Source organism: Phocoena sinus, chromosome 9 (genome assembly GCF_008692025.1).
Source record: "Phocoena sinus isolate mPhoSin1 chromosome 9, mPhoSin1.pri, whole genome shotgun sequence".
Taxonomy (NCBI): domain Eukaryota; kingdom Metazoa; phylum Chordata; class Mammalia; order Artiodactyla; family Phocoenidae; genus Phocoena; species Phocoena sinus.
The window spans coordinates 6,527,409-6,551,418 of NC_045771.1; the positions used below are offsets into that span (position 1 = coordinate 6,527,409).

The window sequence follows — 24,010 nt, forward strand, 5'->3', positions numbered from 1 at the left end:
CTCCCTCGGAGAAGACTGCCATCGTGACAGCGGAAGAGATTTAGGCTAACAGGAGACCTGGGACCTGCCATCCACTTGCAACATGACCCACTGGACTAGTACCACCGTCCCCCTCCCCCTCCCCTGTATCACTGCCCTGCCCAGGTCATAACTCGCCATGAGATGGTGAATAAGAACGCCTTGCTGACAGAGCTGGGGCTGGGAACGATTTGTTGAAGAGTTGATCGTAGAGATTGTTCCAAGCTGTGTATCAAAATGAGTTTCCACAAAGGCCCAGGAGCTCCTCAAGGGCAGGGTCTGTGACTGCTATGGCCTGCATTGTGTCTCCGCAAATTTATGTGTTGACGCCCTACCCTCAATGTGGTGGCATCTGGAGATGGAGCCTTTGGGAGGCAATTAAGAATTAGGTTTAAATGAAGTCGTGAGAGTGAGGTTCGCCTGGTGAGACTAGTGTCTAAGAAGAGGAAGACAGAGACCAGGTCCTTTCTCTCTCTTTTACTTCTCCCCCACTCCTTCTCGCCCTCCCACCATGTGAAAACCCCGAGAAAGGGTGGTCGTCTGCAAGCCAGGAACCGAGCCCTCACCAGGAAAAGTCTCTGCCAGCACCCTGATCTTGGACTGCCAGCCTCCCGGACCGTGAGAAATGCATGTCTGTCATTAAAGCTCCCAGCCTGTGGTGGTGTTACGCTGGCCCGAGCCGACTAAGACAATGGCTTATTCATCACGGCATCCCTGAGGTCTGACACAGTGCCCGGCACACTGGAGACTTGTTTAGTAAATCATTGCTGTGCTACCGTGCCATCCCAACCTGGTCAATGGGACGTGCACCTCGGTAATTCTTCACCCTGATGGACTTGGCCTTGTCCCCATTGTGACGCAAAGCACCCATTTTTGAAGAGGCAGGTCCCCTGGGGTCAGTGAACAGGCATTCATTCTCATGACTTTGGTGGGAGAGGGGAGCTGCAATCGGACCTCATCGACCCCAAGTCTTACCAGTGCAGCTGTCTGATCTGATCACTAAACACAGGCCATTTGGGAACGATAACACATCCTATTGTATGGAAACTCCTGCTCAACTGATCTCTTCAGTATCTGCCTGCCCTGCCGCTCAGGAACGTGGTTTAACAGGCCTCTAATGCAGACATGGTACTTCTGGGACGCTTCCTGGAGGAGCAGGGCTTGCTTGAGTTGGCCTCAGAATTTCAGGAAGCAAATACCCCATCATTACAGTGGGTTTTGATGAGATCCCAAGCATTTTGCTTCCCTGAGCAGGGCCGGCAGGAGAGGGGCAGGGCTTTGCAGGGAGACAGAGCAGCACGTAGGGCTGGGTCAGAGCGTGCTTAGGAAAACCCTTCTGATTTGGCCCCCGGCTGGTCCTCAGACCTGAACTCCCAGATGGGCACACCTCACCCATTCGTGAGGTTTCACACAGCATGGTTTGTGATCAAAGGCCTGGACCACGAGTCAGCGGCCCTGGCTGAACATTAACCATCACCAGAATTGTGTTACCCAGGTAAGCTGGATCACCTCCATGTCTTTTTTTTTTTTTTTTTTTTTTTTTGCGGTACTCGGGCCCCTCACTGTTGTGGCCTCTCCCGTTGCGGAGCACAGGCTCCGGACGCGCAGGCTCAGCGGCCATGGCTCACGGGCCCAGCCGCTCCGTGGCATATGGGATCTTCCCGGACCGGGGAACGAACCCGTCTCCCCTCCATCGGCAGGCGGACTCTCAACCACTGCGCCACCAGGGAAGCCCCTCCATATGTCTTTTTGTGATGCTACAACACTTCGAGCTCCTGCCAGATGAAAGGGATTAAACAAAACCTGAGAAGAGGGGTGAACGGAAGCCAGGGTGACCGCACAGCTCCTGGAGAAGATAACACTTCTCTGAGTTCAAGGGAGAACCAGGCGGGCCCTTGGAGGCAGGAAGGCACAGTTTCTCCTCCTACAGAATCACCCTAGGGTTCCCCTTTTTCCTCTCACTTCCCAGCTATCCAACCCTGGTACCCCGATACCCACGCCCTCTGCAATCCCCTCCCCTCCTGTGGGAAGACATGGTCCAAGGCTACAGCCGGGCTGGAGTCCCGGGCCCTTCTGCTAGCACTAGGGCCCCAGCCGACCCTGCTTTTGGAAGGGTACGAGGGGTGACTTTTGAGGAGCTAGAGGTCAAGGCGGGTATGTGGGAAGTGATCAAATTGTCTTGGAGAGGGAACAGGGGAGAGAATACTGCCCTCCACCCCCAGCAAGAACTGGCCATGGGGACTGGCTGTGCTCATGGCCAAAGCTCCCTGCCCTCGTCCTGGGGCAAATGGATCCCTCCAAGCACACAAGGACCCAGAGAACAGGAAGGGTGGCTTAGAAAGGAGACCACATGAGACAATCAATCCTTCATTTCTCTCTTCTGCAACACCGGCGTTGATAGGGATCCCGGGCAGTGCCCACCGAGTCAGGGCAGCACATTCGCTGCTCTCCTGCTGCAGGTCCCTCCCCAAGGTACCAAACCCCAGCTGAGACCACCCCCGCCCCCCAGTCCCAGCCCCTGACCATCACACACACATACACACACACACACACACACACACCAGTCCTAGGGTCAAGCCGGCCACCACAGCACCCTGGGCAGCAGGGCACTTGGTGTTGAGGACCATCAAACCATTCCCTCCTTCCAAAAACATGTCTTGAGTAGCCATTAAGTGCTCAGCACTGGCCTCGCACGGGCATAGGCGTGCCCCTCCCCAGCTCCAGCTCCCATCTGGGCACTCAGTCTGTTGAGACTCCCCCACAGGGACACCCCTGGGCTATCTGGCAGCTGAGCACAGCTGGCTGGTGCCACAGCTGACCAGTCCAGACCTGCGCCATCTCACCCAGGGAGCCTCGCCCAGGGCCGTCGACAGCCCCCGCACTCAATGCCCGAGGGCTGCCGTCCCACCTCCAAGGAAGGACACAGACGGGCCTCAACCATCACAGACACATCCAGGCTCCAGGGTGAGGATGTCTGATCTTACCTCCTCCCTCAGCCCTTCCCGGGACTCTTCCCGGCCCCCGTTTTGGGATGCTTGTGGAATTCTGGTCTCAGGTCTGAGAGCCTTGAAGAAAGCACCTTTTGATAGGGTCTTACCCCCTGGGGTTCTAAAAGCCACCATTCCTGGTCATTCCCCACACGCACCACGCAAGCATCCCATCCCGCCCATGGGTCTGCTTGGGTCCAGGCCCCCTAGAGCGCCGCGCCCTTGGCGCTGGGGGTGGGCGCCAGGGCGCCCCGGTGAACGCGCTGGTGCTTGAGCAGGTGCTGCCTCTGGCTGAAGCCGCGGCCACAGGAGGCACACAGGTAGGGCCGCTCGCCCGTGTGGTTGCGCCGGTGGCGCGTCAGGTTGGGCTTCTGGCTGAAGCGGCGCCCGCACTCCGGGCACGGGTAGGGCCGCTCGCCCGTGTGGATGCGCTGGTGGATGGTGAGCGCCGACCACCACGAGAAGCTCTTGCCGCACTCGTTGCAGATGAACTGGCGCGGCTCGCCCGGCCCGCCCGCCCGCGCCCGGCCCCACGGCACGTCCCCGGGCCCCCGGGCCGGCGAGGGGCCGTGCGACGGCGACGGCGGCGGCGGCGGCGGCGGCAACAGGCCGGGGGCGCCCTGGGCGGGCGGCTCGGCGTCGTGGGCCTGCTGGTGGGCCCGCAGCGCGGCGCGGCCGGGGCGCGGCGCGGCCGGGGCGCCGGGCAGGTGCGTGCGCTGGTGCTTGAGCAGGTGCTGCTTCTGGCGGAAGCTGCGGCCGCAGTGCGCGCAGGGGTGCGGCCGCTCGCCCGTGTGGTTGCGCAGGTGGCGCGTCAGGTTGGGCTTCTGGCTGAAGCGGCGCCCGCACTCCGGGCACGGGTAGGGCCGCTCGCCCGTGTGGATGCGCTGGTGGATGTTCAGCGACGACCACCACGAGAAGCTCTTGCCGCACTCGTTGCAGATGAACTGGCGCGGCTCGGCGGGGGCGGCGGTCCGGGCCCCGGGCCGGCGCCACCGGCTCTGGCAGAGCCCCAGCCAGGCCCACTCGGGGCGCCCCCGCCGGGGCCCCGGCCGCGGGCGACAGCCCCGGTGGGCCGTGGCGTCCCGCAGCAGCGTCTGCAGCCCAGCGCGGGTGCCCTGGCGGTCCCGGGCGTGCGCGCGCTGGTGGATGCGGAGGCCCACCTGGTGGCGGAAGCAGCGCTCGCACTCGGGGCACGGGTGGGTGGCGGGCCGGGAGTGGGTCTTCTGGTGCTTGAGCAGGTGCTGCTTCTGGCTAAAGCGCCGAGCGCATTCGGGGCAGCAGAAGGGCCGCTCGCCCGTGTGGTGCCGCTGGTGGCGCGCCAGGTTGGGCTTCTGGCTGAAGCTCTTGCCGCACTTGCCGCACGGGTACGGCTTCTCGCCGGTGTGGGTGCGCTGGTGGATCTTCAAGGTCGACCACCAGCTGAACCTCTTCCCGCAGTCCGGGCACACGAAGTGACCCTCGCCGGCAGAAAGAGCGGGGCGCAGGGGGCTGGGGGTCACCCCCGGAGCCCGGCCTGCCGGCCCGCCATCCTGCTCAAGGGGAGGGGCCCACCTTGGACCCCCAGTCTCCTCCTGTCCCCCCCAGGCTCGAGGCTTCCCCACGGTCTGGCATGGCGGGAGGCTCCTACGCTGCCGGAAAATGTTCTCCTTATCCTTCTGGGAAAGCGCGGCCTGTGGCCCCAGCGTCTGCAGCAGCCACTCTGGCTTCTCTTGCTTGATCTTCATGACCAGCACATCTCCTGCCGGAGGCAGAGGGAGAGAGACGGCGAGAGTCATTCGGTGCTCGGTGGGGTGGAGGGAAAGGGCGGGAGGGCGGGAAGACGCGTCAGGAGGGCAGAGCTTGGCAGAAAATAGGGCCGGGAGAAAAGGATGCAGAGGAAGAAGAGAGGAGGGAGGGTGGAAAGGACAATAAAGGGGAGACTGGGGTGTACAGGAGGGCAAAGGAAAAAGACAAGGAAGAAACGATAGGTGAGCGTTGCCGTGCCAACGACCCCGCTGCCCGCCTCCTCCACCCTGAGGCCCAGAGGAGTCTTCCGACCCAGGAAGCAAGCAGAAAGTGGCCACGTTTCCAAACATCTCCTTCTCTTCCTAAGGGGATGGATGTGCTGGACACTCGCTGGACGAGTGCACGTCCAGTCCCCCCAGGGGTTGGGCAGCCAAGCCCCGCATCACTGCCAGGCCTCTCCGGGGCAGCAGCCGTGGTGCGTGCGCACCTCACCTTCTTGGCAACCTCACCTTTCTTCAACGAAACCATGAACAAGAAAGTAGGCCAGAAAGGTCTCGGCAGCCAGAACGCGTGCTGCGTCGTCCTTGTATTAAACGAATCCTACACAGCAGCTGCACGCTGCGGTACTAACCCAGCCCTTACACGGTGCTCAGGCCAGAGGCCGCTTGGCTTCGGGGCTCCTGGACAGAAGCCATGATGGAAAAGGTTTGCCGTAGACACTGCGTACAGACGGTCTGATTCCATTCATACGTAGGTCAAAAGCTGGCAACTAATGGACGAGTTAGAAGGGTAGCGGCCCCCCGACAGAGGGCACTGCGGTTGCAAGGGGGCCTGGGGCACTTCTGGGGCTCTGGCAATGTTCTCCTTCTGGATCTGGGTGCTGGTTACATGGGCGTGTTCACTTGGGGAATTTATACAGCCCGCGACCTGTGCACTTTTCTGTGTTACACTTCAAGAAAAAGTTTATGTTCAATAAAAAAATAAATGAAACGGGAACAAAGAAGAGAGACTCTAAACAACAGTTGCCAATCCACCTGCCAATGCAGGGGACACGGGTTCGATCCCTGGTCCGGGACGAGTCCACGCCCCCGCAGAGCAGCTAAGCCCACGCACCACAACTGCTGAGCCTGTGCTCTAGAGCCTGCGAGCCACAACTACTGAAGCCCGCGTGCCTAGAGCCCGTGCTCCTCAACAAGAGAAGCCACCGCAATGAGAAGCCAGCGCACTGCAACAAAGAGTAGCCCCCGCTCGCCGCAACCAGAGAAAGCCCGCGTGCAGCAACAAGACCCAACGCAGCCAGAAAAAAAAAAACAAAAAACCGCTGCCAATATTAAAAAGACAACAAAGCAAACCCCAAGGAAGTAAGAGGAAGGAATTAATAAAGACAAAAGCAGAGATGATAGGATAAAGGGAACATAAAGATAAAAAAAGGATTCTGATAAATCGCAAAATACCATGTATAGACATTATATCAATTTGAAAAATCTATATAAAATGGATGATTTTGCGAGGAAAAATAAATTAACAAAACTGACTCAAGAAAAGGTAGAAACCATGTCTATAGAAACAATTAGAAAAGACTGAAAAGAAAGCTAAAGTTCAACCTCGAAAATGGGTAACTGGCCACTGAACCGTACAAAGAGGTTCTACTAAAACTTCACGGCAAGGACTATTCCCAGCTTACAGAAACTGTGACCATGACTAGGGCAGGGGGAGGGGGGAAGCTCACATGTTAACATGACCCAGAATAAGACAAGGGTGGGGTAGCAGGAAAGTATAGGTTTATCGTTCTTTGAAAGTAGATGCAAGAAACAAACAAGCAAAAACATTGGCAAAGCAAGTGTGGCAGTGTTACGAGAACAATCTATCATGGCTTTGCTGGATGTTCTCCAGGAAAGCGAAGATGATTCAACACAGTTCATGACATTAACCTTTTAAACATTAAAAACCTTATACTATCTCAATAGATGTGAAAAAGTCCCAGGATAAAATTCAACATCACTTCTGGAGGGAGAGAAGGAAAAGGGAAAGGCGGGAGGAGGAAGAGAGGGAGGGGTAAAGAAAAAAGGAAGGAAGGAAGCTCTTAGCAAACTAGGAACATAAGGAAATTGTCTTAGGTTGACAAAGGAGCTGTATTAGAAACGGCAGCAAATGTTATAACCGAAGGCAGAAGATTAGAAGCCTATTCAAGTTAGAAGCAAGGTGAAAAAAGAAAGATATATATAAATCTTGGAAAGGAGGAGAGAACTGTCATTTGCTGATAATTATTAACCTAGAATGTGCATGAGAACCCACTGATGAAGTTTTAGAAATAAAAGTTCCAACAAAACTGCCAGATGAAAAACATTAAAATGCGTAACTTTTCAAAATGGCAATAAAGTAGCTGTAAGTATACCTAATATACCAGCAAAACATAAAGAAAACTATTAAACTTTACTGAAGGGATAGAATGTAAATAAAACAACAGGTACATCATATTCCTAGATAAGAAGCTCTCCATACCAAAATGTTTAAATTCAGTGTAGGGGCTTCCCTGGTGGCGCAGTGGTTGAGAGTCCGCCTGCTGATGCGGGGGACACCGGTTCGTGCCCCGGTCCGGGAAGATCCCACATGCCGCGGAGCGGCTGGGCCCGTGAGCCATGGCCGCTGAGCCTGCGTGTCCGGAGCCTGTGCTCTGCAACGGGAGGGGCCACAGCAGTGAGAGGCCCACGTACCGCAAAAAAAAAATAAATAAATAAAATAAAATTAAATTAAATTAAAAAATTCAGTGTAATCCTAATTAAGTAAATTATAACATTTACTATGTGTGTAAATCACCCAGAAATTCTAAAAATGAGCAAGGAAGAATTTGGCTTATGCAACATTAAAAGCTAAAATACTAACACCACACACCCGTTAGAATGGCTAAAATCCAAAACACCGACAACACCAAACGCTGACAGGGATGTGCAGCAACAGGAACTCTCATTCATCGCTGGTGGGAATGCAACATGTTAAGGCCACTTCGGAAGACAGTTTGTCTGTTTCTTACAAAACTAAAGATACTCTTACCATACGATCCAACAAATCACTCTCCTATGTATTCGCCCAAAGGAGCTGAAAACTTACGTCCACACAAAAACCTGCACACAGACGTTTATAGCAGCTTTATCGATAACAGTCAAAACGTGGAAGCATCCAAGAGATGTCCTTCGTTGGGTGGATGGATACAGTGGTACACCATACAATGGAGTATGATTCAGTGATAAAAAGAAATGAGATCTCAAGTCATGAAACGACATGGAGGAAACTTAAATGCATGTGACTAAGTGACAGAAGCCAACCGGAAAAGGCTACACGCTATGATTCCAACTCTGTGACGTCCTGGACGAGGCAAAACTGTGCAGGCAGTAAAAGGATCAGTGGTTGCCAGGGGTTGAGGGGTCAAGGGGAAAGGGATGAACAGGCAGAGCACAGAGGATTTTTAGGGCAGTGAAACTCCTCTGTATGACACTGTAATGGTAGGTACAGGACATTAAGCATCTGTCCACAGAATGTACAACACAAAGAGTGACCCCTAATGCAAACTATGGACTTTATTTAATACAAATGTGTTAATAAAGGTTCATCTATTGTAAAAACGGCACCATTCTAATGCAAAATGTTAACAACAGGAGGAACTGTCGAGAAGGGTATAGGGCACTCTTTGTCCTTTCTGCACATTTTCTCTGTAAACCTAATACTGCTCTAAAAAATAAAGTCCATTTAATAAAAGTCTTGACTGATGCAGTTGTATTGACATGGCTGTTCCACACTGAGCCAGGTGAGGTGAGGCTGTGAGAGTCCCTCCCACCACCAAAAAAAAAAGGCTAAAAACAATCATTAAAAGTGTAGAATAGGGTTTCCCTGGTGGCACAGTGCTTGAGAGTCCGCCTGCCGAGGCAGGGGACACGGGTTCGTGCCCCAGTTCCGGAAGATCCCACATACCGCGGAGCGGCTGGGCCCGTGAGCCATGGCCGCGGAGCCTGCACGTCCGGAGCCTGTGCTCCGCAACGGGAGAGGCCACAGCAGTGAGAGGCCCGCGTACCACAAAAAAAAAAAAAAAAAAAAATCAGTTCCAGATGGATTTAAGTGCTGGTTTAAAAGAAGCAAATACAGTATTAGAAGAATTAGGAGAATTTGTTTCCAATCTAGAGGTAATTGGTAATCTTCTTCAACAGGATGCAAAACATAAAAACTAAATTTAAAACCCCTGTACAACAAAGGATACTGCATATGAGCGAACTAGAAATGATCGTGTGGGACAGCCTTTTCCAACAGAGCTTTCCACAGAGTGAAAACATTTTACATCCAAGCTGTCTGATACATGTGGCCTCTAGACACAGGTGGTTACAGAGCACTTGGAATGTGGCTAGTACTACCGAGGAACTGAACTTACTTTTTAAAATTTAAATCTAAATTTAAATTTAAATAACCGTATGTGGCTATTGGCCACCTACTGGACAGCACACGTCTATGCAGAGTATATAAAGGACTCAGTATCCACAGTATTAATATCCAGAGTATATAGAGGACTCCTATAGATACGATGAAAAGAGGTGCACCCTCGCTAGTAACCAGCAAAGTGCAAAGTAAGAGTGTAGCATCTTTTCACCTATCACAGCAGCAAATGTTGAAGAGGTTGATAATATCCCGACTTCACAATACACATGGAAATTACATAGGAGGATAAGTACAACATGGGGGCCTAAACGAATTCAGACTCTTAGAGGACGACTTGACAGTGCTTATTAAAATTATAAATGTGTACAATCTCGCACCTCTTCCACCCAGCAATTTCACTCTAGGTGTTTATCCTAAGAAATACATATGAGTCCAAAGAGGAACGCCTAAGTATATTCACTGAAGTGCTATCTGTAATTAGGAAAAAGGGGGGAACAACCTAATTACCCACCAATAATAGTCTAATAAAATTTTCACTCCCGTCATAATGTGGACTACTACGCGGTGATTGAAAGGAGCTGTATACGCTCATGTGAAAAGATTTCAAAACATTTTAAGAGAAAAAAACAAAACTGAAAGTCAGTATCAGTCGTCTGATCCAACTTACGGAAAATAAAACCATACCTCTCTGTGTACATACACATGCCCGATCCAGGACGGTTCACACCAAACCCAAGATGGTGGCCACCCTGCAGGTAATATGGACCATAGCAGGACTAGATGGAGAAGTCAAAGGGGATTTACACTTTATATGTGTTATTTGAATATTCTCATAAAAATCCAAACATTATAATTTTAAAGTCTTTAAAATATCTTAGGAAACAAAGAGAAAACGTCCCCTCTAATCTGGTGGCCTTTAGTTTTGAGGCCAAAGAGCTCTGCTCCACTCCACAGACTCACTGGCCACGTGGGGGCAAAGAAACCGATGTGGTGCCCATGGGGGCAGAGGTGGCAGGGTTGGAGGGTCACAGAAAGCACCTGCAAGGGGCCAGCTTTCCACCTGGCGAGACGACGCTATGAGGCCTCCCCAGATGCTCGGTTGTGAGAGGTCATTTTATCAGGAGGAATAATTTGAAAATGAAAGTGGTGATTTAAATTGTGTTCGGTAGGAATCGAAAGCCCATGTGTAATGAGCTTCGCTGATTCAAAGAATGTTTCCTTAGATGCACTGAACTGTTGGCCAGCGGAAGTATTTAACAGGGCTAGCTGTCCAAATTGGTGGTCATGTACTGAATCCAAAACATACTCCAGTCAGAGGGGCACCACTGTCCCCAAGCGACAGGGCACCCGCTAGTGCCCCAGAGCCCCACAAAAGCCACTGCCTTTCCCTGATCAAACCTGGCCTTGATATCCATCACAGTGGCTGGGCTGCATGAGGAGGCCCTGAAGCCCAGGGGTGGCGCGTGTAGACCTGTGACGTGTGTTGCTGGGACTTCAGTCGTCACGGGCACCTTCCCGTAGGGATCAGGCACTGATACAGAGGAAAACAGGCTTGTGCCTGCCTGTTCCAAAGGTACTGGTCCTCAGTCAGCATAAAAAGCTCTAAGTGGTTCAGGTAAAATAAAAAGGTGCTAAAAGGAGAGCTATTGCTTAACGGGTAGTTTCTGACATTACGGGAAAATTCGAGAAATGGATAGTGGTGACGGCGGTGCCACAACAAGAACGTGCTTCACGCCACTGAACTGTACCCTTAAAGATGGTTAAAATGGTAAATGTCATGCTACGTATATTTCACCACAATTTAAAAACACACATAAAATAAATATAAAGTAAAAGGTATCTGAAAGAGGTGAGCTCCCAATTATCTGAAAGCTCTGGCCTTCCAGAAGAGTCATTCCTTCAGCCTGGCCAGCAGGCGTGGCAGCCTGTGGAGGCTGAGCTCACGGGGGCCCCCAGGCCCCAGTGGCTCCAGGGTCCAGGCCGGTGTTTTTCTACCTCTTCCCGAAGCTGCAGCTGCGGTACGGGGCAGAGAAGGCCCTGGTGGAGCCCATCTCTCATGTCTGCATTAGGATCTCCCTTATGAGTTTACATGGGCAAAAGGGTCCTTCAGCTGAAATGTTTGGAACTGTCTGCCCTAGGTTTTCCTGTAATTACTGTAATGTCAGCCACACACACACACACACACACACACACACACACACACACACACACACACACCTCAAGTGCTCTCAGCGTTCAAAGCGACAGCCTGGGGCAGGGGTTGAGGGGGACTGGGAAGTGGGGTGGCTGAACTCACTGCCCCAGAACAGTGTGGTGTCCATATATCATACTGCCTCCTTTGAGCTGGTGTTTTGTTTCTTTTTTATCCAATTGCCTGATTTTTGTCTCATCTTAGGCCCACTGCAGTGATTGCCCTGGGAGGGCGGGGGCTCTGGGGTCCATAGGGCAACTCCCCTGGAAGGGGTGGGAGGTAAAGAAGCCTGGTCACTGTGCCGAGCGAGGGGCAGAGTTCCCAGGCCTGGGCCGGTCCCCTGTCCTGGGGCCAGAGCCACCGTGCAGCCCAGCTACACCCAGAACAGGGCCTGCCACAGAGGCTGAGAGCGGGTCTCAGACCAGGGGCTGCTCCATCCCAGAAGCGGTAAGCGGGTGGCTGGGGAGGGGTCTCCACAGGGTACTTCCCACTCTCAACGGCACCTGCCCCCTGCCCAGGAGACACCAGGACTAACTGCTGTGTTTCCTCACCACCAGCTCCAAGTGCATCAGCTGACGCAGACCATGAACTGTGTGACCCCGGGAAGCTTAATGGACCGAACTGGAGACACTCTCCTGACCAACGAACAGCAGGGCTTGTTGCGACCACGTGTCCTCCCCGGAGCGCTGGCTTTCGGTGTGTGATCAGCGCCAACACCAAGCACTCCCTGATCTAGCGCTTGACAAACACCTGATCTTCCCCAGCAGATTTCTGCACGGGGTGTGTGTGTGTGTGTGTGAGTGTGTGTCCGTGTGTATGTGTGTCCGTGTGTGTGTGTGTGTCCCTGCCGGGCAAGCACAGGCTGGGCTTTGTCAGTTCTTAGCCCCCTAGTCTGTGTTTGCTCCATCCTTGGACGTGACCTCAGTGTCCTGGTCCCACCGTGTGGTTCTACAGGCCACCAGCAACTCCTGCTCAGCTACAGAGAGACAGGGAAGACAGGGCTGGGGAGGGGGCCGTGGTGGGCTCCCACCTGCCCCTCTTCTCTTACCTGTGCTGCTGTCGCCAGCCAGGCCACTCTCCATCCCCGGAGGCCCCTCGGCATCAGCACAGCGGCTCCCTGCCCGGCCGTCTGTGGGTGAGATGGGAGCAAAGGAAAGAGAGTTGGCCTGTGGGACAAGGACAAATGCCACTCACAGGAAGCAGTTCCTCTTTTTCAAAAGCTTTTCTATGACCTCTGTCGAAATGAGCAGGATTATTTTTAAAAGCACATATACCTGCCAGGCGGGTAAAATGTGTATAATTCCCGTTTTATGAAGAATAAACTGAGGCCAGAGAGGGCCGCTGACATGCCCCAAGCCACAGAGGTGGCCGAACGGCAGAGCTGGGCAAGGTCCCTGGGCTTCTAACTCCCAGACCAGAGCCTCATGCCCACACTCTCATCACCTGCGGGGTGGGGTGTGAAGGGTGCCACAAGAGAGAACCAGGAAACTCAAATAAGTTTAGAGACACCCCCTACCCTGCAACGTGGTCACGAGGACACCCTGGAGGGAAGAACCGTCCCTCCAAAATCGCCAGCCACCCCGTCTCTCAAAGCCCCCGTCTAGGTTCCAGTACAAACCCTTCTGGGGCCTCACAGCCACCCCCCACCCCTGGGCAAGAACACACGTGGCCAGCCTGGGTCCTAGGGACCTGATCCCTCATCCACCAATCTGGGGCTCATCTTTTGTTACTCTTCAGTCTTTTTTTTTTTTTTTTTGCAGTACGTGGGCCTCTCACTGTTGTGGCCTCTCCCGTTGCGGAGCACAGGCTCCGGACGCACAGGCTCAGTGGCCATAGCTCACGGGCCCAGCCGCTCCGCGGCATGTGGGATCTTCCCGGACCGGGGCACGAACCCGTGTCCCCTGCATCGGCAGGCGGACTCTCAACCACTGCGCCAGCAGGGAAGCCCCCTCTTCAGTCTTTTGAACATCTCCCGACTGGCTCATTTGGTGCCTGGAACGTGACTGGGATGGGTCCTGCTGGTCTGACCCCTTGGCGCGGCCCCTGCCCCTTCCAGGCCCCAGCCTAAACGTCACCTCCTCTGACTGGCCTTCCCTGGCAGCCCCGTGTAAAGTCACAACCCTAGCCCCACCTCCCATTCCTCTGACACTTTTTGCCACCGGACAGGATATTTACTTCTCTGCTTATTCCCCGACAGGAATTGAGGACAGGACTTCCCGGCCTCACTGCCGAGTGCCAGGGTCCGGGCCAGAGCCCGCACGTGGAGGGCACCAAACAGCCGTGTGTGGCACGAACATGCCGCTGGTTACGTGCGCTCAGGGATGTGGCCGCTGCACGTGGTGCTGTGGGCGGCCTCCCCCGAGGTCGGGGATCTCGTTTCCTACGCCTGCACCCCCGGGCCCCCTGCACTCCCAAACAGGCCCCAGCCTCTGCCCCACGAGACGGGAGGTTGGGCTCACGCTGCAGGACCAGGAACCTCTCCTCGGCCACCGCTCGGGCTCGGGGAAGCCAGTCTCCCCTTGCTCCACACCTCAGGCCCCAGAGAGCCTCCCAGAAACCCCATTTTAAGGGTCTCCCCGCTTCCTTCTCCCAGGTCCCCTTCCAGCAGCTACTCCGGGGACAGGGACCCAGGCTGGAGATATGGACCCTGCCCGGAGAGGTGGGGGGCAGGGGTGTCAGGGAGATACGAATCTGAGAAATAGAAAACTCACCCTCCCTGGTGCAGAAAGGGAAAGAGAACCCTCCCCTTTCTTTCAGAGTATTTTCTTTAGAAAACTTCTAATTGGAAGTTCTTTCTCTGCCCCTTAGAGGTGTATATAAATCTTTTTAAAGCTCACTAAGCCTCCTGCTGGCTTTACAACCCAGGACCGTCTTTCTCGAGGACCTGGGAGCCATCTCTCCGAAATGCAAACATCAAGGGAACAGCGGCCAGCGTCCCCTGCCCGTGGGAGGTGGGAGCCTAACTCTCCAGCAGCACCGGGCTCGGGGCTGCAAACCTCGTCCCATCACCAAGATACAAGAAGTGGATGTTTTCTTTGCATAAAGGCAATTAGCTATCACGGGTGGCCTCCCAATTCCAGGCGAATTTAGGGTGAACTCTGTGTGACAAATGGTGCTGTCAAGTCCTCTTACCCGAGGGCTGGCTGTGCTTTCCCTGGAGAACACGTGTGCAGTGGGGCTGCCCCTGCTGGACTGTGTAACAGGTGAGATTTCTGTCTACAGTCTCTCAGCAAATTGCCTGTGATGTGCACCACGTTCCAGTCTGATGCTTATTCAGTTAAAAACTTGTTTTCTTTCTCTCCTTTTGCGGGGAGTTTTTCTGAGTTGGCAGAAGATTTGGTTTTTAATTCTATTTCCCCAAAAGGGGTCTGTTACGCGCTCCTGCTGTGGGTTACTATAGACACTGACACCTGCCTGTGGTGTAGAGAAAAGGGGGCCACAAATGAGGGCAGGAGAAGGCCCCCCCTTGGGGCCCCTGATGGATGCCAATGCTCCTGCCTTAGCACCACATTTTCCTTCCAGGTCACTCTGCATCCCAGGCCGTGGGGTAGCCTCTCACCAACTGGAGATTTAATGTCTGCCTAAGGAGACTCAAAGGACTGGCGGACAAGGAGGCCGCTTTGATATGGGGAACCTCAGACAGGGGGGTGGAGGCTCGGGCCACAACTCAGGGCGAGGACAGCGGGTGGGACTTGAGCTCATTTACAAAACCCCTACACAACACAACTGAGGCCCCTTAAGCCAAATCAAATCAGTCCTACTTGATCCATTCTGTCTTGAGAGGTGTTACGGACTCAAAATCGCCTCAGGTGGCAGAAGGGCTTCAATTCTTGGTGACCAGTTCACAGGGAGTCTCTGAGCTGCACCAGAGCTCATGGTCCGAGAAAGAAGAGAAGTGGAAATGGAAGGAAAGGACCCTCGTGGGCCCGAGGGGAAGAAGGAAGAAAGGAGAGGGCAGGGGCTATGTCTTGGGGGGCCCATCTCCACCTGTGTGCTCAGGTGGGATGTGTCTGGAAAACAGGCCAACAGGTGTCCTCAGACAAACCCCTGAGACAAGCCGAACGGCAGAAGGTCCCTGCGTGTGGCAGCATCTTTCCAGGCCGACCAGGCCCCCGCACACCCCACCCTGATGCACCGCACTGCACACCTCTTCTCGCCCCACCAGACACATCACTCAGCTGACTGGAGAGAGAGATGCCCAGGGACACGGCGAGCAGGCCGCCCAGCAGAAGACCCTGGCCAGAAAACAGGAGGCAACGGGGGCCGATCCCCATCCACCAGTGCCCACACCAAGTCCCTAAGGGCCACACCCAGCTCCCCGACCCCAATCTCTGATGACCTTTGCCCTCCCTGCCCAGCAGGTCCCCTGGAGGGTGGGACACATGCAGGGGGTGGGTCTCAGGACAGGGCCCCAGTCACCTCCTCCTTCCCAGCCCCTGGCTCTGGGTCAGGCCGCAGTTGGGATGAGAGCCCCTTGACGGGGAGGCTTTGCGGGACAGATGCCATGACAACTGCCATGTCACACAAGGCGGGACTGTGGCCTGGGGCAGGTGCTGAGGTCTGGGGGCAGGGAAGGTATCAAAGGGGTTCGATCTTAGCAGAAATTTGGGGGGAAGGCAGACAGCAGCTGGGGGTGCACAAAGGCCATGGGCCAGGAGAGGCAGTGCAGGGACACGTCTGGGTCACTCTTTACCCTCCAGATCTCAGGGCCCTGGACCTTTTCCACCAGCCAAGTACACCTCTCTTCACAGACTCAGGCCCCACATGGGGAAGAAGGAGATGGCACCTCATGTGTCCTCTGTCACCAGTGGAGTAGGGACCGGCCATGTGCCCTCCACCAGTAGCTCAGGCTTTGAGGGATGCATCTCCCCAACTCCAGCCGAAGGCCCAGCTCACAGGCCCTGCTCAGCTAGAAGCCCCACCCAGGGCGACACCATGTGCCACCGTTCACCCATGTGCACGGTCCCTCCCCACAGGAAACCGCGCACAGGAGGCAGTCTTCCCAAGGTACGCTGCCCACCAAGCTGACCGCCCTCACACCAGTAGCTCAAGTCCCGCGGGGAGCAGCCCAGGCCAGCCTTTGGAAGGGGATGGGCGAGGGCCCGCAGCCTCCAGCTAGCCCTCACCCTGAGGATGTGCTCTCGGAGTCCTCTGGGGGGATGGAGACTCTGTCTGTCCTTCCCTCATTCACTGAGAGGGCGGGGGCTTCCCTGGTCACCTCGGTATTGACCTGGCTCTGGAAAGAAAAGGGGGTGACGAGCCAAGACTCGGTAGGGACAGGGAGACCGACTGTGTACCAGGCACTCAGCAAGCTCCGCCCACTTCATCCTAAGGAGCCACGGCTCTGAGACGTTAAGCGGTTTGCTCAAGGTCACACAGCTAGTAAGTGCTGGAGCCAGGACCGGCGAACTGGGGTGGGCCTGCCCCAGCCAGAGGCCCTGCTCCTGGACCATGCTGCCTCCAAGAGAAGGTGCAGAGTGTACCAAACCTCAAGCCACCTGGGCCTCATTTTCAGGAGTCTGGCCTCTAGACCCACATGTTGGTTATTTAAGTGTGTATAAATTAAGTTTAAAATTCAGTTTCTCTGGGGCTTCCCTGGTGGCGCAGTGGTTGAGAGTCCGCCTGCCGATGCAGGGGATACCGGTTCGTGCCCCGGTCCGGGAGGATCCCGCATGCCACGGAGTGGCTGGGCCCGTGAACCATGGCCGCTGGGCCTGCGCGTCCGGAGCCTGTGCTCCGCAACGGGAGAGGCCACAGCAGTGAGAGGCCCGCATACCGCAAAAAAAAAAAAAAAAAAAAATTCAGTTTCTCATCCACACTAGCCACGCTTCAAGTGTTCAACAGTCACACGTGGCTAGAGCCACCATAACATCCAGCAGAAAAGAAGACTTCCAGGTTCACGAAGTTCTGCTGGGCGACACTGCTCTAGATATAAAGCTCCAGGATGGCGGTGGCCCTGCCTGCCGGGGCCTGGGATGCAGAAGGCGCTCAGTTTATACTGGGTGAATGAACGAATGAATGGAAGAAATGGGAAGACGGGGCCCCTCTGGCCCCAGTGCTTCATCACCAACAACAAATACCTCAGGACAGGTTAATGATGTCCGCGGCCTGGGAAATGGATTTCAGTTAATATCAGTGGATGTTTCATTTAAAATATACAATCACAGGTGGTTGCCAAGGGGGAGGGGGTTGGGGGAGGGATGGAGTGGGAGGTCAGGGTTAGCAGATGTCAGCTTTTATATATAAATGGATAAACAACAAGGTCCTACTGTAGAGCACAAGGAACTATAGTCAATATCCTGTGATAAACCATAATGGAAAAGAGTATATAAAAAAAGACGGCTGCCCTGGTGGCGCAGTGGTTGAGAGTCCGCCTGCCGATGCAGGGGACGCGGGTTCGTGCCCCGGTCCGGGAAGATCCCACATGCTGCAGAGCGGCTGGGCCCGTGAGCCATGGCCGCTGAGCCTGCGCGTCCGGAGCCTGTGCTCCGCGAAGGGAGAGGCCACAACAGTGAGAGGCCCGCGTACCACAAAAAAAAAAAAAAAAAAGAATGTATACATGTATAACTGAATCACTTTGTTGTACAGCAGAAATTAACACAACATTGTGAATCAACTATACTTCAGTAAAGAATATTGATAAAATACAGTCATAGGCATACGCGAAGAAACTGATCTAAACACTAAATGCACACAAACATATCCAGAGACGATCATATCTAACATCCAAGGCGGCTAAGTACACAAACGTTCAAAGATACAAAAATACAGAGATACTCATACACATGAGAATACCTGCAAAATTGCATATGCAAAGCACCGAGAGATTGAAATATTAAAACATCCACCCATACACCTACAGATCCAGAGACACAAGTGTGCCAACGTGAACCACACGAGCACAAATCACTCCCCTTTCACACTGGAGAAAACAGCAATGGACTCCCTGCTGACACAAGTAACCTCACAATCCATGACCATCCCTCCAGGTCCACTGCTCCAAGGAACGGAACTCAGGGGATGATGTAGCCACCGGGAGAGGGAGCGACAGTGGGTGATGGGGAACAGTCACCTCCTGGGGTACCGGTGGGGTAGGCTGAGGGGAGGGGGGCGGCGTGAGGCAGCAGTGCTGCAGCTGGAGGGGAGAAGCTGGAGGGGCACAGAAAGCCCTAGAAAGAGGACAGGGCTCTGCCCGGCCTGCCAGTGCAGCCCCAGCCCCAAGGCCACGCTGCAGGGGTCTGGCCAGGAGGCGGCGGCAGGCCGTTCCCCTCTCCCCTGGGAACCTGAGCCCAGACTCCTCGGCCGAGTCTGCCCCTCGCAGTGCACTCACATTGGCTGCCCCTCTCCTCAGACCCACGCACGCCTGGACCCAGGATCAGGGGCCCTGAGTTCTAGCCCACCTGTCCTTGGCAAATCACTTCACCTCTAGGCCTAGGTTCCCAATGGCGAAGGTGACTGAAAACGCCTGCTTCGGGGGCTTGCTGTGAGCATCAGGTTGGGGTACACACTAGGCTTTCGAAATGGTCTTTTCTCTTTCTCGCGGCCTGAGAACAATCCACACCCGAAGGTTCTGAGCCCTCTCTCCGAGCACCCCATGGCCAGCTCACCCTTCCTAAACCGTTACCCTTCAAGCTGCTTCAGAAGCTCTGGAGGCCCCCCGCGCCCACACAGGAAGCCCAAACTCTGCTCAAAACGGGAGCCCGCCTCGCAGAGGAACCGGGCGTGGACAGCTTTCATGGTCAAGGCTGCCTGCAGAGCTGTGCTGACAGAGCAGCTCCAGGTACCGCCTCTCCCGGGAGATGGAGACTGGGTGGGGAGACGGCCTCCTCCGGGCCAGGCTGTGGGCCAGGGGTAAGGAGAGCAGGGCTGGGTCTGGGCCCTGAGCGCCAGGCAGGGGCTGGACTAAAGAGAGCCGCGGACGCTTCTGCCGGCTCAGCTCAGGCGATCCCCACGGCCTCACACCCCGACTTTGTTGCAGGGAGGAGCTGGTGTAGCCTTTGTCTCCCAGGACTGACTGCACAGCCCCCAGGCCCTCTCCCAAAGCCAGTCCTACGCAGGCCACTCCCGCGCGAGGCCTGGTCCCTGGGCTTGTGCTCTGGCTCATCTCTGGATGATCAGCGCTCTCTCCAGGCATCGGTCCCCCATCCCCGCACCCACTTCACCTTCCTCTCCTCCAGCGTTTCTGACCGAGGAGGAAATGCAAACCATTCCCAACAAGTGGCTTTAAAATGGTATCAGAAAGGCAGGGCAACTGCTGTTCCCACCTTCTATGGCCCGGTGCCCGAGGAGAGACAGGCAGGCCGAGGTCCTAGCCCAGACCAGGTGAGCGTCACCTCCACCCACCACCTAGAAGCCTGCCTCCACCCCACATCCCAGCATAAGGCATGCCCGGCATCCTTCTACAACTCCCAGAACAATCCCCGAGCCCCTCCAGGGCCCCCACCCCATCCTTCTCTCCCATCAGCCTCCCTGCTCCTCCCTCATTCCTCTCCGACTTCCCAGATCTACTCACCACCGGATCAGGTGTCCCCATGCACCCTCACTGTTACCTCTTCCAAGCCCTCGCCCGTCCTCCCCCTTCTCCCCATCCCCCCCTTCCTACTCCAGCATCTGCAGACCTCAGCCTCCCAAGCACCGTGGGGTCCTCAGTCCCAGGAGAGGGGACAGCGGTGGGGAGGAAGAGGGCGGGGCAGGCCATCGTCCCACAGAAAGACCACACGTAACGGAAGGAGCCCAGGACAGGGAGGCCAGAGACCTTGGGACCGGATTTGCTTCTGGTTAGTCACGTGACCCCGGGCCAGCCACTTTCCTTCCCTAGGCCTCAGTTTCCCCATCTGCAAATGGAAATAGTGCTTGGTCCTCTGTACAGAACTGTTATATCAAGCAGTGGGAGGGAAACATTGCGAAAGGACTCTGGAAAATGTTCACAAAGGTGCAAGATGAATTCTTTTTAGGTCACTGCATTGCCATCACCCCCTCCCCACTACCCAGTTGTCAGAACTGATAGGAAGAGCCCAGTTCAGTGACTTCAGTTTGCTTCCGCCAGCATTCCCTGGGAACCAGGTCCAGGGCCGGCCAGGGCAGCCAGGGCAGCTGCCTTATCCCATCATGCCCGCCCACCTCCCAGAGGTCCCGGATTCAACCCCTTGCCAGTCCCCAAAGCACCTCCTTCCAGGACCCCTGCCCCACCTGCCCTGCCCAACAGGCACACCTTTGCTGGGACTGTCACTCCCCCACCTCCCCGCTCCCAGGCCTGTCCCCCACCCATGGCATCCCCATCCCCAGTCTTTGCTCACCTGTCTCCCTTTAGAGGATAGAACGTCACCCACATTCTTCTGCCCCAAATCTAAGACTCAGGAGCCCGCCAGGGCCTGGGGATCCCCATTACCTGATCGAAGGCAAAGGATGAAACCAACTGCTCACAACACTTTGGACAGTTGTCATATTTTGATTTATAAACACTTTTTCACCCTTGCTGCATTCAAAGGAGCTTGGCAAGGATAAGGAGTGTTTCCCCCTTTTTGGATGAGGAAAGCAAGGCCCAGAGGGGACATTCCCTGCCTCAGAGAAAGTTAGAACTCAGGTCTCCTGCCCACCTGGCCCACTCTCCCTTGCAGGCCACCCCAATCCTAGGAAACCTTAGATTCCTCAGCTTAACCCTCACCAGGGGAGTAGGTGCCTGGACCAGCTCTGCACTTGGCCCTGGGCATCCTTTGCCCCTCCAGGCGGGACTCACGAGGCCTCTCAAAACTGCCACCACCTTTCACTACCGCAGAGCACAGCCCTCACAATCCACAGGTCACTAAATCATACCAGTGCTGTTTTAATACCTCCAGCGTCTGCCACCGCTGCTGCCTTGGTTCAGGCCTCAGCACTGCTCACCTGGAGACTGCACTGCTATCATACCTCATCTTGCCTCTCCAATCCATCCACCACCCAGACTCAAAGCAATTTTCCTAAAGTTACAATTTAGACATGTTACTACTTTGCTTAAAACACTTCAGTGGGTCCCCAGCACTTTCAGGTACTGCTAAAGATTTCTTGGCAAGACCATTTAAAATCTGGCCTCTGCTCACCTCTCACTGTACCACCAACCTACCCCCATTGTCCCCAGATGCAACCCCTTGACCTTGCCGTGTCTAGGGACACCTGTGATCAGTCTTGGACTACCCTTGCCCAACTCTTCTCTGCCCAGCCCAGGTCCAGGATCACTTTCACCAGGAAGCCTTTGTGGATACACCAGGCTCAGTTAGGGGCCCTTCTCTGTTTAACCTGTGTACCCACCCAACCCAGTACCATCTACATAGTATAATAATAATTTGTCTCCACAAGAAGACTGTAAACATCTTAACACAGGGAGTGTTTCTCTCTCCCCAACACCCAGCACAAGGTCCAGCATACTGTAAACCATTCGTAAAAATTTTAACAAAGGAACATTTAGATGAAAGAAACTTAAGTCCAAAACAGATTAGAAGCATAGAGTCATGGAACCTTAGCATTGAAAGGAGACTAATACCCTCTAATATTCTCATTTTACAGGTGAACACCTGGACCCAAAATGCACACCTAATAGTGGAGCCTGGACATAGCCGGCCTCGAGTCGGGGCTCTGACCACACCCCACCCCAGGTCTGGTGGACCAAGACACACACCAGGCTCCATCCTCCCAAAGGGCTGGAGGGGGCGGCATCTCTATACCCTCCACCTTCACGAGGGAAGAAACCCCCAGCCCCACTGAGATCTTTGCTCCTATGCCTGTCTTCCTAGGATGAAGGTTTTGGGGAGACCCCTACACACACACCTCCAATTTCTGTGGTGCTTCCCTCTCATTGTTCTCGCCCCCGATCCTCAGGCCCACTCATTTAATCATTTATTAAGCACCTACTATGTGTCCCTCTGCGGCGAGCACTGGGGTTCCCGCCCTGCAGGAACTCGATCTTTGGGGGAGGCTGACACCGCTCCCGAATATCGGGACAGGCTCTGGCAGAGCGCGCCCGGAGGAGCCGGGGGGGGGGGGGGGGGGCAGTCCCCGCGCTCACCTCCGCGCCTCTCCCGCTCTCACGCCCCGCTCCAGCTCTGACCCGGCCTGAAGCCCCTTCCCACGCACGACCCGGGCCCCTTTCCCAGTGAGCTGTGCGGGGGTAAAGTTCGGGGCTGAGAACGCGGGGGGCTCGGGGGACCCCGAGGCCGCCTCCAGCCCGAGTCTGGGTGGAGACAGCGCTGGAGGAGCGGGGCCGGACGGTGGCCCCGCGGCACGGTCCGTCCCTCCGCACGCCCCTCCCCGCCCGGATTCAGAGGGACTCGGAGGGAGGGGACGGGAATAAATACCTTTGACTTTGTGGCTAAGGTTAACGGGAACTGCCACCCCGGGGCGACTTGAGCACTGAGCTCCCCGGCCCCGCCAGTCCCGGGGCAGGCGGGGCGGGCACGCGCCCCTGATTGGCTGGTGGGCCTGGCCGTCCCCGGGGCCGCCCCGCCACCTAATTGGCTGCACCTCTCAGATGACCAGCTCAGCCCTATCGGAGAAGTCTGCGGGGCGGCTCCTTTGTTCTCCGGAGCCAATGGCCTGCGTGGGCGGGCTGACCTCGCCTCCCGAGGGGCCAGTCGCGGCCCCGCCAGGCATTAAAGCGTTGGCCGTGGGGCGCTGGGCCCGGTCTCCCAGGGGAGGAGGGGCGGGGGCAAGTCCGGAGAGCTGGTGACCCGACGGCGCTGCAGCACCCTCTCCTTCTCTCCGTGGAGCTCTCCCTCCCCGTCCAGGCCGCGCAGACGCGCGCTCTGAAACCGATCCAGTCGCTCGGCAACTCTCGGTCCGACGCCTGCGACGCGCCCGCACCGCCCTTGGTGCCGGGATCCGGGGGAACAAGACGCACGAACCCCGATCCGACGATCACAGTCAAGTGTGCATGTGACATGGTTGTGGCACTTGGCACTACGGCACACCAGGTGTTAGAGTGAGATGTGCGAGTCTCGTGCGACGGGAGAGAAATCGCCCTCCGCACTCACGCGGCCCTAGGCACGTCGTAGCCGCGTGATAAATGAACCTGGGGTCTCCAGGAGAGACTTAGACATCATTAAGTCCAACCCCTCCCTTTTTGTTGAGGAAAGAGCGACCAACGTTCCTAGGTCGAGTGTTACTGCTGATTTAGAGGCGGGGTCCAGATGGCCAAGGAGAGTTTTCTGTTCCCAGAGACAGTCAGGAAAGAGAATTTTCACATCTACTCACCCAGATCGGAAGGAAATGCTCCTTTATGTCAATAAAATTCCTCACACTGCTACCTCAAAGGGGGCCGGCCAGCCAGGGAAACTCCCACTGGTAGATTCTCTCCGGAGCTGCCCAGAAACCGCCTTTGGGACAGGAGGTGGATATCAAGAGAAGCTGGCCTCACTCTGAGACTTGCTACAAACCTTACTGTTAAGCCTATGGACCTTATTCTAATGGGTCAGCAGCTGCCTACTAAGCGTTTGCCATGGGCCCAGCTGCCGTTAAGCCTCATAACACAACAGAAACGGGGGTGCCAATTCTATCAGTTTTGCCACAATCTTCTCGTGCAGTTTTTTTTACAAAAGATACTTTCTGTCCCTGGACTTTGACTTATTCATCTGTAAGAGTTAATAATTTTCTAGTTACAGTCGGCCTTCCGTATCCACAGGTTCCACGTCTGTGATTT

General features: G+C 55.3%; 1 protein-coding gene across 1 annotated transcript; it reads right to left on the bottom strand.

Moving 5' to 3' along the window:
• Positions 1-2,534: 2,534 nt before the first annotated feature.
• ZNF775 (zinc finger protein 775) lies at positions 2,535-22,761 on the bottom strand. Its single transcript, XM_032643991.1, has 3 exons — positions 22,671-22,761; positions 12,392-12,472; positions 2,535-4,743 (listed from the first exon to the last, which is right to left on the bottom strand). The coding sequence occupies exons 2-3, from the start codon at positions 12,423-12,425 to the stop codon at positions 3,212-3,214; spliced, it is 1,566 nt and encodes a 521-aa protein (XP_032499882.1). The 5' UTR covers positions 12,426-12,472; positions 22,671-22,761; the 3' UTR covers positions 2,535-3,211.
• Positions 22,762-24,010: the final 1,249 nt, after the last annotated feature.

Excerpts from the sequence above, each read along its gene's own strand:
- ZNF775 (XM_032643991.1), bottom strand. The coding sequence starts at position 12,425 with ATGGAGAGTGGCCTGGCTGGCGACAGCAGCACAG. Across the intron at positions 4,744-12,391 it reads GGCTGGCGACAGCAGCACAG|GAGATGTGCTGGTCATGAAG; the intron begins GTAAGAGAAGAG and ends TGCCTCCGGCAG.